The sequence below is a fragment of the Plutella xylostella genome, chromosome 5, assembly GCF_932276165.1.
Source record: "Plutella xylostella chromosome 5, ilPluXylo3.1, whole genome shotgun sequence".
In the NCBI taxonomy this organism is placed as follows: Eukaryota; Metazoa; Arthropoda; class Insecta; order Lepidoptera; family Plutellidae; genus Plutella; species Plutella xylostella.
In genome coordinates this window covers 11531869-11549768 of record NC_063985.1, presented here as the reverse complement: position 1 = coordinate 11549768, position 17900 = coordinate 11531869, and the positions used below count along the sequence as shown (strand labels likewise).

The 17900-nt window shown below is 39.3% G+C and overlaps 1 protein-coding gene across 1 annotated transcript in view; it reads left to right on the top strand.

Annotated features, from left to right (window-relative positions):
- Positions 1-17900, top strand: part of LOC105391286 (rootletin) — a 62248-nt gene that overhangs the window by 43916 nt on the left and 432 nt on the right. Inside the window, exons 36-42 of the mRNA XM_048633519.1 lie at positions 1140-1277; positions 1652-1803; positions 8628-8742; positions 15181-15290; positions 15613-15766; positions 16889-16989; positions 17302-17410. Of these exons, the coding sequence (XP_048489476.1) occupies positions 1140-1277; positions 1652-1803; positions 8628-8742; positions 15181-15290; positions 15613-15766; positions 16889-16989; positions 17302-17410 (879 nt within the window). The remainder of the gene's footprint in view (positions 1-1139; positions 1278-1651; positions 1804-8627; positions 8743-15180; positions 15291-15612; positions 15767-16888; positions 16990-17301; positions 17411-17900) is intronic.

The following is a 17900-nucleotide window of genomic DNA, read 5'->3' as shown; positions in this document are numbered from 1 at the left end:
GTTGAAAAAGTGCAATGACAACCAATGTGCAGTGATTTTGTATCTGTACACGAAAAGATCGCGAGCTGTCAGTGCTGCCTAAACCGACGTGACCCTTCTTTGGAGGCCAGCGGCCGACTGAGTCAAACGTCACTTGTGTTTATGATTTTATAACACAGAAAGCCGCCATAGATATTCGTATGAAGATTTGAGGGAAAAAAATTGCTCAAGTTTGCGATTAATTTACACAAAATAAGTGTGTGTTTATTTAAAAACAAGGTATTTAGCGCCTAGTCCAAGCATTTATCATTATAATTTGATAAGAATCATATGAAAATTCTTGATCATTACGACACAGTTGTTACAATACGGGAGTGTGATTTACTGGTTTTCTGAAATTAATTTACAGTTATCCATAAGCATTTACTTAAATTCGAATGATTCAGCACCTAGCTAGACTCTTCGGCTACCTGTGTGATTTTTTTCAAGGCTGTAGAGCATCATTTACTATATAATTCTATGACAATGCCAACCCTCGATTCCCTATTGCCGACCCTTAAGTACTTATTAGGGCATGCAATACCGGAACAATTTTCAATACCGGTATTGAGTTCCGGTATTACAACTCAATACCGGGATCCCGGTATTAATACCGGTATTAGACTTCCTCGTAATAAATGGCATATACTGTGTTTAAAGGTTGTATAGGTCAAAATAAAACAAGAAAATGCAATCGTATTCAGTATTTTGTTGTAGATTTTTAGGAGAATTAAGTTTTAGAGTTTAAATTTTAGAATAAATTATTTTTTTACATCCAGTTTCGGTTTACGCATGGTCAACAGTAGATTTCTAGCAGCCAAAAACTACATTAAACGGTTGGGAACAAGTGCGCTTTCACAGTATATAGGAACACAAGTGTAACTAAATCTTAATCGCTTTATTTATAGCCTAAAAAAGTCCGATTCCGGTATTACTTCAATACCGGTATCAACTTTCAATACCGGTATTGAAAAAAGCGGGAATTTTGTCCGGGATCCCGGTATTACGGATACCGGTATTGCGGTATTGCATGCCCTAGTACTTATGTACTTCATTACGTAACGTACATAACGATACCTACGTTCACCTTCTAAAACCCGTCTATTCAATGATGACCCCAGGAGGACGACCGGCGCATCACGCAGCTGCTGGAGACGATCGAGGAGCTGATGCAGCAGAGCCCGGCGCTGTTCCCCCCCGCGGCCCCCGCGCCGCCAGAGAAGAGATTGACCACGCCCACGCCGCCAAGGAGGAACCGGGTATGTATAGATAGATGAATAGAATAGTTTTTATTTGTACCTCAATAAATAAATAACCATTTTTGTATGACAACTTTATGGGGTAGGTACTAAAGGCGAAGTATTTATTACAGCGTAGCTACTTTACTTCCACCTCACCCTAACTGTTAACCTCCCTTTCCCCGCCGTTGTCCAAGTCTACGGTCCCTTGAGGCTGTGAAGAAATCAACATGAAATCTGCCAACGCATCTCTTTTGAAGAAATCTACTTTATAATAATTATGTCAACGCCATCTTTGATAGTCACTCACCCTACAGCTTAGATAGGGCATTAGTTACAAATACAATGTCTGAAGCTTACAACCTCACACAAAATAATCATATCTCTCCCCGCAGTCGTCCAAGTCCCGGTCCCGCGAAGCCACACCGGAGGCGGTGGCGGCGGAGGGCGCGGCGGCCACGGTCGCCAGGCTGCAGAAGCTGACAGATGAACTGAGGGCATCACGCATAGCGGAACGGCAGAGGAGGCACCAGGCTAATGCGAGACGGTAAGAGTGCTCATGTTTTTCAGGTGCTTCTGTATAAACGTGTGTGTCTATGATAACCGAAAGTTGGTAAAAACACTCTCGAAGCCGTCGGAAGTAGGTACCGAACCGAAGATTTCTTATCTCCTGTCATTGACAAACACAAGAGTCAAGAGGGTACGTCACCGTGAAAGGGTTGGTCAGTGTAACGCATGTGTAAAGTCAGTCGCGAACTACCCACGGCCACGTTAAAATAAAGTAACGTTAGTCGAAACTCAAGTCTCCTTCAATTTTATAGTGACTTCGCAACGAAAACTAACGCAAATAGTGTAATTATTGCTATAAAAATGCGGCGTCCGCCAAGAAATACTCGTAGTACGGCATATTATTACTTGGCGTGGCGTATGGTGGAAAAAGCTAGGCTGAAGTAGCATAATTTATTAAACACTACTTCCATTTATTACTGCAACATCTCCACTTTAACTGCAACGTGACGCACGCAACTTGTGCCTAGTAAGCACCAATTGTTATTTATAAGATTATGTTAGATTTTGTACTGGGTTCACTTCTAATTATGGATTAAACACATCAAGACCAATCAGTCTCTTTTACTCGTGCGTCGGCCTTTATTAGATGGCGATCCTGCCAGTCGAACCGAAGACGATACAAGGCAATTGTTCAAGACAATCTGAAGAACGAAAATAATCATGGGAAAAACTCAATCAAAAGAAGAAGTAATCATTGCACAAAACGCGAATGGAGCAGCTTCTGCCTCGACAATCCAGCACCACAGCCAGAAACTAGAAATAATCGAAATCCTGATTGGCGTAGCTGTATTTCTATTGATGGTGGCCCTCATCTTCCACATCATTAAAAAGTGTAATAAACACTTCGTCCGTACAATTCAACGGGAGCTGAACCGAAACAACATCGCGACCATGTCCCGCACTGAACTAACCACCAGTGCCGTCTGAAGAAAGAAGGATAAGCAAGAGGAGTCCAGGGTATAGCCCGGCCCACTGGAGTCCAGGGTATAGCCCGGCCCACCCAGCAGCAGCCAAGCAGCCAAGCAGCCACGTAGATGTCCACCTCCAGCCGCCAGCCCGTGCGAGTGCGACGACCGAGGACCCGCCAACACGTGTTCCGCCCTACATAACAACGTCAGCGACCGACCGAAGGTATCGAAACTAACATGATACATTAATTTTCAGATATTTAATTTAATTTGTGTAAAAGTAGACTATAGTTATATGTTATGTAATGTATGTTATGTTATAGTATGTCCCAGCAATTAAAAGAATTGCATCATAACATTAATTTAATCAAAGAATATCTAGTTAAAATTGGGCCAGAGCGCCGTAAGCAACAAATAGCTTATAAAAAATTACAAGAGGCTAATGACCAGTATAGTAAACTCGATAATATTTTAGTTCGAGTGAACCAAGAAATTAAGGAGAAACAACTTGGTACGGAGTGCTGTGAATTACTCCATAAATTAATTAGTGACGTACATATAACTTATGGTAAGATAAAAGGTCTTCTATCCAGTTTAGATAGTTGTAGCCAAACTGAAGATATTGAACATAGGATACAGCATAAATTATACAAAATGGCCGATTCTTTTGATATCAAAACTGCAATTTCCCTATTGCCTGTAATGACCGGACAGGAACAAGTGACCAATCAATTAATCGATGGTATTTTACTATATAGCTCACTTATAAATGATAGTAGTAAAAATACTTTGATAGATTTTGTTCTAAAAACGAGACTTTCAGCCAGTGCAAAACTGCGTCTGAAAAGTACCTACAGCAATGTCCAAAGTCTGGTCGATGACATTCGAAAATATCTTTTGCCGAAAAAATCAACAGTAGCGTTACAAACTCAGTTGTTTTCAACTACTCAAGGTCGAAGATCAATAGAGAATTTTGGAACAGAAATTGAGGAACTGTTCGTAAATTTGACCATAGCCCAGGCAGATGGAGATTCTACAAAATATGACGTACTTCGCCCCTTAAATGAAAAAACCGCAATAAAGCGGTTCTCAGACGGTCTTTCCGACCAACGGCTGAGTACCATTATTGCCTCGCGACAGTTCGAGTCACTTCCCGATGCTATTAGAGCAGCACTAGACGAACAATCTATGTGCAACCAGCACCAAAATCAATCATTGCACTTCCAGGACCCTCGCCATACATCGGCTGTACCACAAAGTTATTATAATAATAGAGGTTTTCGTGGCCGAGGTAACTATCATAACACAAAATACAATAAATTTAATAATTCTCAAGACAATAAGCCAGGTCAAAGAACTTTCTACCGAAATGTAGGTCGAGGCAATAGGTACACAAACAGCTGGCGTGGCCAGGCGCAGGGCGCACGCGGCGACCACTCGCGATTTCAGCGAGTTCAGCACAACGACTCCGACGACGTGCCAAATTCCGAAGAAGTAGAATTTTTTCGTGACCAAACAGAATAAAACACATTCAATTTTAAGTTTTAATAATTTTTTTGAGATTAGATGTGGGCTAAATTCAGATGATGAATTAAAATTATTGGTCGATAGTGGAGCGAGTCTATGTGTACTAAAATATGAATGGTTATTAAACAACCAGCACTTATTAAATTTAATTCAACAGGATAAAATAATAATAAAAGGAATAAGTGGTAATTTAGAATCCGTAGGATATATTTATTTAGATATAATTATTAACCAGGTAGCATTTAACCAAAAGTTCTACATTTTTAAAAATATATCTTGCACCTCAGATGGTATACTCGGGCAAAACTTTTTCACACAATATAATGCGGTTTTGAATTATAAAAACAATACCTTGAGTTTGGAAAATCAAAACCAAACTATCATCGTACAAGTAAATGAAAAATCAATTACAATCCCGCCGCGATGCGAAGTAATTAAACACATTCCAACGACATTAAACAATGATTGCGTCATATTAGCCAAGGAAATTAAGAAAGGGGTCTACACAGCAGGTGTTATTTCCACACCAAAAAAGGGCCATATTCCAATTAGAATCTTAAACACTACTGACAGTACTATTAAAATAGGAATTAGCGATTTTGAAGTATTTTGTTTGAGCGATTACAACGTGTGTAAGTTTGATGAGGATATTATTACGTCCGATAGAGTTAGGAAGTTATTAACTTTACTCAATTTACGTTCTTATTTAAATAAGGAGGAACAAAGGAGCATTGAGAGCGTGTGTGCTAAATATGCCGACGTTTTTCATATGCCAGGAGATACTCTCTCCACAACTAATTTAATTGAACATTCTATCAAATTGAAAGACAACACTTCACCAGTGTACGTCAAGCCTTATAGATTGCCAAACGCACTAAAAGGTGAAATTCAAAAGCAAGTAGACGAGATGCTTAAACATGACATTATTGAAGAGACCACCTCTGAATGGTCTAGTCCTGTACTTCTAGTCCCAAAAAAGACAGATAGGTCAGGAGAAAAAAAATGGAGACTAGTAGTCGATTATCGTCAATTAAATAATAAAATTATAGACGATAAATTTCCATTGCCCAACATTACAGAAATATTAGACTCACTATCTAATAACATCTATTTTTCAAAATTAGATCTGAGTCAAAGTTATTACCAATTATCTCTTGAGGAACAATCTAGGAAGTACACCGCATTTACGACGGACAAACAATACCAAATGAAAAGATGTCCCATGGGATTAAAAACATCGCCTAGTGTATTTTCTCGCCTAATGACCATAGCTATGTCCGGATTAAATTACAAAGCCTGTTTAATCTATTTAGATGACTGTATTGTTGTTGGGAATTGCCTAGAAACCCATAATAAAAATCTAATATCAATTTTAGAACGATTTCGTAAGGTAAACTTAAAACTAAATCCATTAAAGTGTGAGTTTTTGCGAAAAGAAATTGTTTATTTAGGCCACAAAATCACGTCAGAGGGAATTTACCCAGATCCGTCAAAAATTGAGTCATTAAACAATTACCCAACTCCACAAAATGCAGACGAAGTCAAAAGATTTGTAGCGTTCGCAAATTACTACAGACGTTTTATATCTAAATTCGCAGAGATTGCATACCCGTTGAACGCACTTTGCAAGAAAGATGCAGTTTTTCTATGGACAGACGAATGTGAACGTGCTTTCCAAAAGTTAAAACAGGCCTTAATTAGTCCAAAAGTCCTTGACTATCCAGATTTCTCTGATAATAACACGTTTACGCTACAAACAGACGCTTGTAAGCAAGGACTTGGCGCCATACTGTCTAATAGTAATGGCAAGGTAGTAGCGTATGCGAGCCGTAATCTGAAACCGGCCGAAACACGATACCCAGTGATCGAACTCGAACTACTTGCTATTGTTTGGTCTGTACGACATTTTAGACCGTATTTATATGGCAAAAAGTTTAATATTAGAACGGACCACAGGCCGTTAATTTATTTATTTAACATGACGGATCCTTCAAGCCGTTTAACTAAATTTAGGCTTTTCCTCGAAGAGTACGATTTTGAAATAAGTTATGTACCTGGAAGACAAAACGCAGCTGCAGACGCATTGAGTCGTATTCCATTAAACTCCTCACATTTAAAAGAGTTGCACGAGCATGTAGTATCCGTCATGACCAGAGCACAAACCCGTAGGCTACGTAGGGGCAGTACTACCACGGTGGTCGAGAGTCCCGCTGAGATAAGGCCTGATCAACCTAAAGTTGTGGATATCCTCAAGCGTCCGGCTGACAGCACGGAGTTAATAATATATTCTAATAACAGTAAGTTAGGGCAAATAGAGAAGTTAAATAAAATCTCAAGTAAAAATGGAAATTGCATTTTTGTGCCAGAAAAATTGGCCATATTTGTAACATCTCGATCGTTATCTACCGTAAGTGTGTTAGCGAGAGAGTTACAAAGTTTTTGTAAGCAATTAAATATAAATGAGCTCGTTATTATAAAGAGTAAACAATATGAGGATTTAATAAATATTTTACTGAAAGAAATGAGTCAACTTAATGACATTCCAAGGTTACTTATTCTCAAGGAAGTCACGAGAATAACTGATAAGGACATAAAAACTATGATCTTAAATGATTTTCATTTATTACCAACCAGTGGCCACGCTGGCGTAAACAGGATGTTAAATAACATCAAAAAATATTACTTTTGGCCAGGAATGACTAATGATGTAGAAAAATTTGTGAAAAAATGCAGTAGTTGTCAAATTCAAAAGCATTCTAATAAACATACTAAGGAACCGATGATAATCACATCTACGGCATCCACAGCTTTTGAAAGAATTAGTCTAGATTTAATGGGTCCTTTGAACATAGACAATAATAATTTTAAATACATTTTAACTATACAATGTGACTTATCAAAGTATGTCGAAGCTTTCCCGTTGGAAACTAAAGATGCTGTTTCAGTAGCTAGGTCCTTTGTAAATAATTTTATTTTAAAGTACGGAATAGTAAAAGAGGTCATAACCGACCTTGGTTCTGAGTTTATGTCATCAGTTTTCAAGGAAGTCTGTAATCTACTGAATATTTCTAAACTACACTCTACCGCATACCACCATGAAACGTTGGGAGCCTTAGAGAACTCTCATAAAAACCTAGGAGCTTACCTTAGGATACAGTGTGATAATAACAATACTGATTGGAGCAGTTGGCTTCCGTTTTGGTGTTTCTCCTATAATACCTCGGTTCATACCGAAACTAAATATACCCCATTTGAGTTAGTATTTGGAAAAGTTTGTAACCTACCTAGTAATTTAAAAAATACAGTTGTGGAACCATTGTATAATCCTGACAGTTACCCATTGGAACTTAAATATAGACTCGAAAAAGCTCAATGTGACGCTAGAAATAACTTGTTACACAGCAAAGAAATTAGAAAGTTATATTTTGATAAAAAATCAAACCCTGTTAATTATAAAAGTGGTGATTTAGTTTTAATAAAAAATCAAGTAGGTGATAAGTTAGATAGGATTTTTATAGGACCTTTCAAGGTCATAAAGGTTATAGAACCTAATGTTGTAATTTTAAGAGACAATAAAGAATATGTTATTCATAAAAACAATACTAAACTATATTTTATGTAACATGAATTCATTACTGTAGAATAGTCACTAAGAAAATATATTGTGTTATGATATAGTTGTTATGTACTTAGTTAAAGTTCTTTTAATACTTAGAAAATATATTATGTTATGATATACTTACTTGTTATGTACTTAGTTAATTTTTTTTTTTATATACTTATTATATTTAGATAAAAATGTGAGCCAAGTAGTATGCCTCACATTTTTTTTTGCAGAACCCCGGGGATGAAGGGTCTTTAAGGGGGAGATGAAGTAGCATAATTTATTAAACACTACTTCCATTTATTACTGCAACATCTCCACTTTAACTGCAACGTGACGCACGCAACTTGTGCCTAGTAAGCACCAATTGTTATTTATAAGATTATGTTAGATTTTGTACTGGGTTCACTTCTAATTATGGATTAAACACATCAAGACCAATCAGTCTCTTTTACTCGTGCGTCGGCCTTTATTAGAAGGCAAAATAAACGAAATTCGAGGTTAGTTTATTTTTAGGTGTTTTTACCTGTTTGCAAACAAAAAAAATTAAGTATTTATTTTGACTGTTTGTAAACTTATTGGACATTTCAGCAGCAGCAATGAATAATTGTAACCAGAGTAAATCAAACTGTGTTGTAACTATGGTTTTAAAAGATGACAAAGTTTTAATGATCTAAGCATACCTACATACATCCAGACGAAGCGACTATCCTTTACACGATGTAGTGATAGTGATGTAAACTTTTATCCGTGTACCTACAGAGCGATATCGACGGAGCCGCGCGACACGCTGGCCGTGCCGCAGACGCGGACGCCGACCTGCGCGCCCTCGCTCAAGAAGAGATCCGTGTCGCTAGAGCAAACCACTAAGGAACAGGTATGTGTGGTTTGTAAGGGGATGCACTATGTCAATGTAAGGTAGTTAGAGGTGAAAAGACGGTTGTACGCTAAGGCCTCTACACACCAAAGCCGCTGACCCGGCGGCATAGCCCGGCGGCCTAGTGCCGGCGGGTTAACATAGTACAAAATGAGGCATGATTGTACAAAATGAGGCCGGCGGGTTGAGCCGCCGGGTCAGCGGCTTTGGTGTGTAGAGGCCTTAATGTAACAAAGAGTGCCTCAACCCAAGAATAATTTTATACCTTCCTAAATTCTTAATATAACGTAACGGCACCAGTAATGGACATGGAACCAGTAATGGACACTACAAACTTACAGTGTCTAAAATAAGAGTAGGTATGCATAGTTTTACGAAAATTACAACACCTTAGTTTCAAAGCCTATACATCCCTCCTTTGTTATATAGACAAGTGACTTATGTCATTCATTTAGATTAAAAATTGTGAGGCAAAAAAGTTCATTTGGCGGAGGTTCACCAATTCAACCGAGATTTGTTAAGGAAATAAGGAAATCTTCGAAGAGGTTAGGTGTAGATTTTTGTTGATGATTTCGTTTTATTTTATGTTATATTAAAATACTGTGATTTTATGGAAACTATACTGAATTACGCACATATTTTCAAAATAATAGGAAAGCTTACGTTTATGGAAATGATTTCAGAGGGGGGTGTTCATTACTGGTTTGTAAATTTTCACTAAATCCAGTTATGGACACATGTCCATAATTGGGTGTCCATAACTGGAATTTTTATTTTGTTCAATGTTCGACTTATACGCCCAAGCAAATGGGATATGCTATTATGGAAGATGGCCACTGCAGCCATGCGTTACGGAGACACAAACATGTTCCCCCTACCTACATCTATTTCAAGTGTTCCAGAACAAGTATTGATCAAAGATGCACATGAAAATCCAAGCCTTCACGCGACTGTTGCGGTTGTAGCAACGAACGCTCACAGGAGCGGAGTTTAATTGAAATTAGTAATACTTATGATAAGCAGTTGTATTTTAGCACACATCTAGATACCTATGTGAACCCATCAACCCGCAGTGGACTAACATGGTGGGAAATGGTCCAAACTTAGGAAGGCAGTTTAGACCTAGGAGATATGCACAAAGATTCCATTCGAGAGAGCCAGGTGCAGGTACTTACAGCCCCACAGAGTACTTTACTTTACTTTATAATGTGACGAATAGACCAGAAAATTTGATAATACCATGAATAGAGAGGATTTGAAATGAAGAGGCTTTAGGAGGAGAATAGATTAAGAGCAAAATTTTGCTAGATAAAAGGGAAGTGAGAGAAAAGGTTGTGAAAAGAAAGATTTGACTTAAACTAAAAGCATTTTCTGGCTGGTGTAAATCCAAAACCTGGATAACCCAGATCATATGATATGACGAGAGGGATGAGGGAACAAGTTGAGACGGTATCCTGGTTCATCTACTAACGCTACCTAGTTGTTGCAGGCGATGGTGGCATTGACCTAGATGTGGGCGCCCGTATTGATACAGTCAAACGTGCATTTGCGTGTCTGCGATCCATGAGGCGGTCAAAACACCTCTCCATTAGAGTGAAAGATATTTAACACCAACGTTACTAAAGTCGGTACTAAAGTCGGTTATACGTGTGTCTTTGTGCTCGCGAGACCACAAAGACACATAGGTACACAGAAGCTTCAGGTCTTCATTAACCACTGTCTCCGGCGGAACCTTCCAACAAAGATCTGAGGAAAAGCTGCCATGAAGATCCTGTTGGTTCACAGATAAAACGCCTCAAACGAAGTTGGAATAGCCATAGCCTGCGTAGAGACTAAAACCAAACCCTGAGACAGGTTCTCGCAATTGTATCCGTAGGGCAAGCGTAAGAAAAGCCGCCCTAAATAAACCTGGCGGCGCTCGATCGGACGGAGATGCGGGAAGTTTGAATGACGTGGTCCGATGCAAAGGCTGCTGTCCACAATCTTGGATAGAAAACTGTTGTGTTTACCTTCTGCCCCACTGGGGGAACATAATGAAGGAGAATAAAATGCAGGAGGACAGGATTTATAATGTTATGAATTAGAATTTTTTGTGTTTCTGTAAAACTTTTTTTTCCAGAAAGTTGTATTAGCCGTCTTTGATGGATCCTATAGTGTAACTGGCGACCAAGCCTGTTTGTGTAAACAGTTATGATTACCCATAATTGGACGTAGTTACGCAGAAAGGCCTCAATCCACAACTTTGTCAAAATTGAGTTATATACTAGAACATGCTATTTAATGTAGGGTCTACCTGTCAAGAAAACAAACACAGTAAAAAACCAACTACAACATACTTTTTTGATGTGGGGGACCAACCCACATTGTATGAAACACACATTTTTTAGTTTCACATAAAGGACTCAAACTGTTTGAGTCCTTTTACAGAAACGCATTTCCTATGAAACCATGAAAAATTTAGTTTTACATAAAAGACTCAAGCGCTCTGAGTCGTTTTAGAGAAATACGTATACATTAAAAACCGGCCAAGTGCGAGTCGGGCTCGCGCACAAAGGGTTCCGTAGCTTAAATCAACCTATCTCAAAAACTATAAGAGATACTTTGATCAAACCAAAAATCGTTGAAAGAGTTAATTAGCATGCATCACCTCTATTTTTTTTAGAATTTTATACCCCGTAGTTATAAAAATAGAGGGGGGGGGACATACTTTTTACGACTTTGAGAGCTGATATCTCAAAAACCGTTCACTTTAAGAAAAATGTTTTTTAGAAAACTTTATATCATTTTAAAAGACCTTTCCATTGATACCCCACACGGGTATGTACATCGAAAAAAAAAATTTCATCTCTCAGTTACATGTATGGGGGGCCCCACCCCCAATTCTTTTTTTTACTATTTAGTGTCATATTTTTGTAGCGGTTCATACAACACATATTCCCATCAAATTTCATCACTGTAGTACTTCGAGTAAATCGAAGTTAGTTTCCGAGTAAATCGGCTGTGACAGACGGACAGACGGACAGACGGACATGACGAAACTATAAGGGTTCCGTTTTTGCCATTTTGGCTACGGAACCCTAAAAAAAGACAATTTGTATTTAGCAGAAAGGACTCAACCCGTCTGAGTCGTTTTAGAGGAATACTTATTCATTGAAAAAGACAATTTGTATTTAGCAGAAAGGACTCAAACCGTCTTGAGTCGTTTTAGCGAAATACTTATTGATTGAAAGAAGTCAATTTGTATTTAGCAGAAAGGACTCAAACTGTCTGAGTTGTTTCATATAATATCAGTTTTTAATAAAACAGTTCAAATTTTATTTGGCAGAAAGGATTCAAACTGTTTTTGTTCCGTCTCTTGGCCACTATTCTGTCACCGCATTTTTCCACCTTCCGTCCCCCCACGAGCCAAGTATCCTGCCACTCTCATTTCAGTTCGGCGACCCGCATACCGACGTTGAACACTTTCCTCTTTTGACGGATCACCACGTTGGGAATACGTCTAAGCGAAATACTTAAAATGGCTCGCTCTATAGCTCTTTGTGGAACTCTGATTCGGTGCACAGTTTCGTTGGTCATCGTCCATGTATCGGCACCGTGTGGACAAGTCACATTAGCAATTAACAATCCATAAGCAGCGTCGCTCGACTCTCAAACATCTATCAGATTCATACAAGTTACGCCCGATTTGATTAGCGAGCGACGATGCCTAAGGATTGTTAATGGCTAATTTTCGGTGGTGGTAACTCCAAGGAATGTCACAAGGTGACTTGGTTCTCACACGACTGTCGGACCGGGAACCATATCGACCACATTTTGATTATTCGAAAATGAAGACATTCACTTCTAGATGTTAGAAATACTTTAGAAGGGTTGCTAAAGTCAAGAGTGATCACCACTTAGTGGTTGGAAAAATCTGCTTGACGATAGCGGGAGCTCAGAAGCAGGCCACAAGATCTGCCAAAGATGTCGCTGTAAATAAGCTGCAGGACCCAGAAGTCAGAAGATAACTTAGTATCCAGATCCACAACAAATACCATCAACCTACTAAGTGTGGGCGACGCGCCTCAATCAAAAATAACTGCACTGGCATTAAAGACATGTTTTAAAAAAGTTGCGAAGAAATAATAAGGCACAAGGAACACTTAAAGAAAGAATGGATGTCTAAAGGAACATGGCATATTATGATCAACTCTCCAAAGAAGACTTAACATCGAACTAGACTACCATTCTAAAGAAGCACGAGTATTTTCTTTGTGAACAAAATATCAAACGTAATTTAAAAAAGGACCAACGCTGTTAGTCTGATTCTATATCTTGGAGAAAACAAACAGCGGCTGCCATGAAGGATCTATAGAAAGAATCAAATAAACTTTGCAACAAACCCCAGGATATCTCCTTGTTACTATGGAAGACCGACTTGTAAGATGGTATGACCACATTGCCGAAGTTTTTAAAGATCTAAACCAGTCTGCATCTGAGGAGTTGGATGCAGATTCAATAAACCAGGAGCATCTTGTATATCCAGATCTTGATATATGTCAAGAAGCATAATCGTAATCATTATGATTATAATAAAATCGATAGCAGTCGTTAAGCCTACTCAGAGACCTTCGGGCGGCTTGAATGCATCTGACAGTCGGGTTGCCCAATTACCCGTCAACTCTGTCAGCACAAGCTTGCTTGTGTTGGGGTCCACTAACCCACACTGGGACAGAGTAGTGGACTAGGCCTAATCCCTTCCTTCATTGGAAGGAGACCCATGCCCCGGCAGTGGAGATGTGACGGGTCGTGATGATGGTTATGAGATTTATAATTATTCTGCATCTTGACATAAATTTTAATATCCAACCGCAAAGTAAAGTCGAAGTGATACGGACCATACGATCGCTGAAATCCCACTTTTCAGCGATCGTATGGTAAGCACAGGGAACGACGGATACCCTACGGAGGCATAAAAAGGAGGATAATTGCAATATACCGAGGATGATGAAGTGAAGTTAGAGTAAAAGAGAATTTTATTTATGTCCAACTTTATCCTTTGAGGTTTGCTTATGTTCATATTGCTTTATCCTGAAAATTATGGGATAATATGGGATGGGACACTTACTAAAAAAGTGGGCTTCTATTTTGTAAAAAAAATATAAAAATCGGTTAAGTTGATCCAGAGTTTTGCGCTTGGGAACACATTTCCGGTTAGAATTTTATTCATGCCCAACTTTTTTCTATGAGGTTTGCTTTCCGTCAAAATGCTTTGTCCTGAAAATTATGGGATACAAACGGGTCGTAGATACTCACGAAAAAGGTAGGCTTCTATTTTGTAAAAAAAATATCAAAATCGGTTAAGTTGATCCAGAGTTTTGCGCTTGGGAATACAGTTCCGGTTAGATTTTTATATAGATGTGAAATGTTGTTTCCGATTACATTTCAATATAAATAATTTAATAATAGGTTTACTTTTGATATATAATTTTTATTTTGTGTGAAAAAGTAATGTATTGTGTCTACAATATAAATATTTTACTTTAAAAACCATATTGTTATTTAAAAAAATATTTTATAAAAATAAATATTTGGTTGGATCCTTTCTGCGAAACGTTGAATTTCCCTGCTTGCATAGAAAAAGCAATTTAGGAGAAAGGATCCAAGTGCATATTTTCATTAATAACTCAATAAATATTCGTTATAGCTACACCATGATTTGCAATAGTAAAATAACAATAAATATGCATAATTTAAGATAATTTCCACATATAAGATGCTTTTCATTGCTGAAGAATACCGATTAGAACTTAAAACGTCTATATCTCAGAACTAGGTTTGTGTGGGTTGAGTCCTTTCTGCGTAACTACGTCCAATTACGGTTATGATTACTCATAATCGTTACAATTATAATAATATAAGCATAAAATATTATTTTATGCTTTTATTCAATAAAAAATCACTGTCCAACATTGGGTGTCCATAACTGGAGTTTGGGTGTCCATCACTGTGGTTTTAGGTATTTTTTACAAATATACATTTTACTTAAAAACCAATAGTTTAAATCGAGCTAGTGTACATTCATCTTAAACAGCAAGATATTCCTACGATTCAAACCAACTTTCAATATTCCAACTCAAAAATTGAGCGAGTAACAGCCAAATCATTTGTAAAAAATCCTTAAGGTGTCCATTACTGGTGCCGTTACGTTACCTACTTACTTACCTACTCATGTACTTACCTACCTATAATTACGAATGCTACAAAGATTCCCTCCCCCGCATCCACCCACTGCTATCCTCTACGACAATAGCAAGGCTTTATTTTCAATAACATTCGTTGTTTACTTCTAAAGTTTTACCCATCTTTCGATTTCGTCCGCCATGGCAATACCAACTTTACTCTTTATTAAAAGTACCATGACTTTACCCACCTAACGTAAGCTACACTACATTTCAGAACGTGATCTGGAAGTCGGTGGACGACAGCAGCGTGTCGTCGCTGCAGTCGCTGGAGCAGGAGCAGGACCTGCGCGTGTTCGGCGTCGCCCGCGACAACAGCCTCGACAGGTATACCTACTTATACAGGGTGTTGCAAAATGGGTATACTATAGAGAACGTTTATTGCCTTCGCTGATTGATTGGAAGTAGCTGAGCAGACTATAGAAGGTGCTACGCTGGAAATAGGTACTTACTATATCAGAGTCTAATCTTCAGCACCTGAATTCACCTCAGAGATAACTTGTCTAAGATCTATGTATCTATAATGCAATGCACGATGCACGTTACGTCCCTTACTGAAACATGTACCTACTTAATACCTTTGTGTAGATATTCTTGTAATCTATTCATAACTAGAAACCATTTCAAATCTACCATCTTCCTCCAACAGCCGCTTATCCGGCGGGTCGGCGCAGAGCGACGTGCTGCCCGAGAAGAAGAAGAAGAAGAGCATCTTCGGCAAGCTGAAGAAGCTGACCAAGTCGCGCTCCATCGACGACCAGGCGGGCCCGGACGAGTTCCGCCCCATCGGCACCGTCTCACAGGTACTTACAAACTTTAATTTAGTGTCGCCGCACACAGGCCACCGGCCACAGCCACGAGAAGCTTTTGTATAGGAACGATTTGAAGCGTGGGGCCGCCACCGGCGTCAACCGTGTGCGGCGGGCGAGTCCATATAAAATGTACGAAAATGACAGGAAATATGCCAGTGGCGGCGTTTGTGGTTTATGGCCGGTGGCCCGTTTGCGGGGAGCCTTAAGTACGAAAGTTTTTTTTTGCTGACAGTCCAAGGGACCGACCAACCAGATTGTTGAGATTGAAAAATAAAAAGATGAAGGATCAATCAATATTATGGAAAGGTTATCTATTTTTCATTTTCACTCTGGTATTGATATCGATTCTGAAGGCGGAAATTTTAAATTTAGAGACGTCAAAACCTTAATTTCTTTGTTTAAAATTCGACTTTATGATTGTTTCCGTAAATGTCATTTTATGCTAGCAATTTTTTTAGTTTGACAGCGTTAAAATTAGAATTTCTGCCTTCAGAATCAACATCATTGTTTGCACGATTGGACCTAGTTTATAAGATGTACAGTATGCCCTTATGTCACGAACTTATGTGACCCTGCTCTGTCTAACTAATAGTATACCTTATCTTTAAGCCATCAGCAAGAGCATGAGCATTCGTGGATGAAATATTAATCAATCAGGGTTTAGAGTAAAACTAAAAATAATCAGTAAATATTCTTATCTCATCACGACCCATTACGTCCCCACTGCTGGGGCACGGGTCTCCTTCCAATGAAGGAAGGGTTTAGGCCTAGTCCACCACGCTGGCCAAGTGCGGGTTGGTGGACCCCAACACAAGCAAGCTTGTGCTGAGAGAGTTGTCGGGTAAGTGGGCAACCCGACTGTCAGATGTTTTCAAGCCGCCCGAAGGCCTCTGACTAGGCTTAACGACTGCTACCGAAGCAGCAACCGGGACCCACGGTTTAACGTGCCGTCCGAAGCACGGAAGCGTCCAGAAAAGCACCACTTGAAAATTGGTCACCCATCCAATGGCTGACCGTGTCAGTTGTTGCTTAACCTCAGCGATCAGTTACGATCACTGAGGCCCGCTCGACTACGGACGCTTCAATATTCTTATCTACCGTCAAATATTACAGGGTTCTGATTCAGACATGAGCGCGGCGGGCAGCCGGCGCGACCTGCGCGGCCGCATCTCAGACATGTTCCACAGAAAGGGAACGCTGTCTCGAGGAAACAGGTACGGGTTTATAATTTATTAACGTTTCGTCCTAGCGTTCGTTATACTTATAAGGCATTCTACAACATCCTGCATTGTACATATTAAAGAAAGAAAGAAGCTCAAGTTTGTTAGGACGTTTGTACTCTTAACTTCAGAACGGATTTTCATGAAATTTGGTATGGAGGAACCTGGATTACTACGTCATAGGCTTTATCCTGTAATTTTCACTGGAAAACTTTTTAAGCTAGTAATTTGTTTTTCCAAAGTAATCCACATATTCCCAATCTATAACTTATGCTCGCTCTAACGCCAGGCATAATCTTTTTGCAGTAAGGAGCAGACTCCGGAGCGCGCGGCGTCGGCGCTGGGCGTGGTGAGCGCCACCGCCACGCTGCCGCGCAACGCCAGCTCCGCCACGCTCGCTCGCGAGCCCGCGCCGGTCAGTATACTGATATACATATACAGGGTGTTGCGAAAAGTCGTAGAACAAAAGTTGTTCAGGGTGACCTCCTGAGTCACTCCCTTTCGGCTTACTATACATGTGCAATACCCTGTAGACGCTATCTTCGCGCAGTAAGAAGAAAACTGGACCTCTCCCTGTTTTGTCTCAGTTCTGGCCTATTTCAAAGTAGTCCTATTAAACACACTTAATAATAATAAATGAGATTACTTTTCACCGATTGATAAGTAAGAAGTAGCCTCAGTTACCACACACGTAATGATTAATTCGCAGTCCTTAGGCGCTGTGGCCAATAATGGTAATTCTTGTCTATTAAAAATTATTAATGACGACCGAATGGCGTAGTGGTTAGTGACCCTGACTACTGAGCCGATGGTCCCGGGTTCGATTCCCGGCTGGGGCAGATATTTGTTTAAACACAGATATTTGTTCTCAGGTCTTGGATGTGCCCGTAAAATGGCAATAGGCC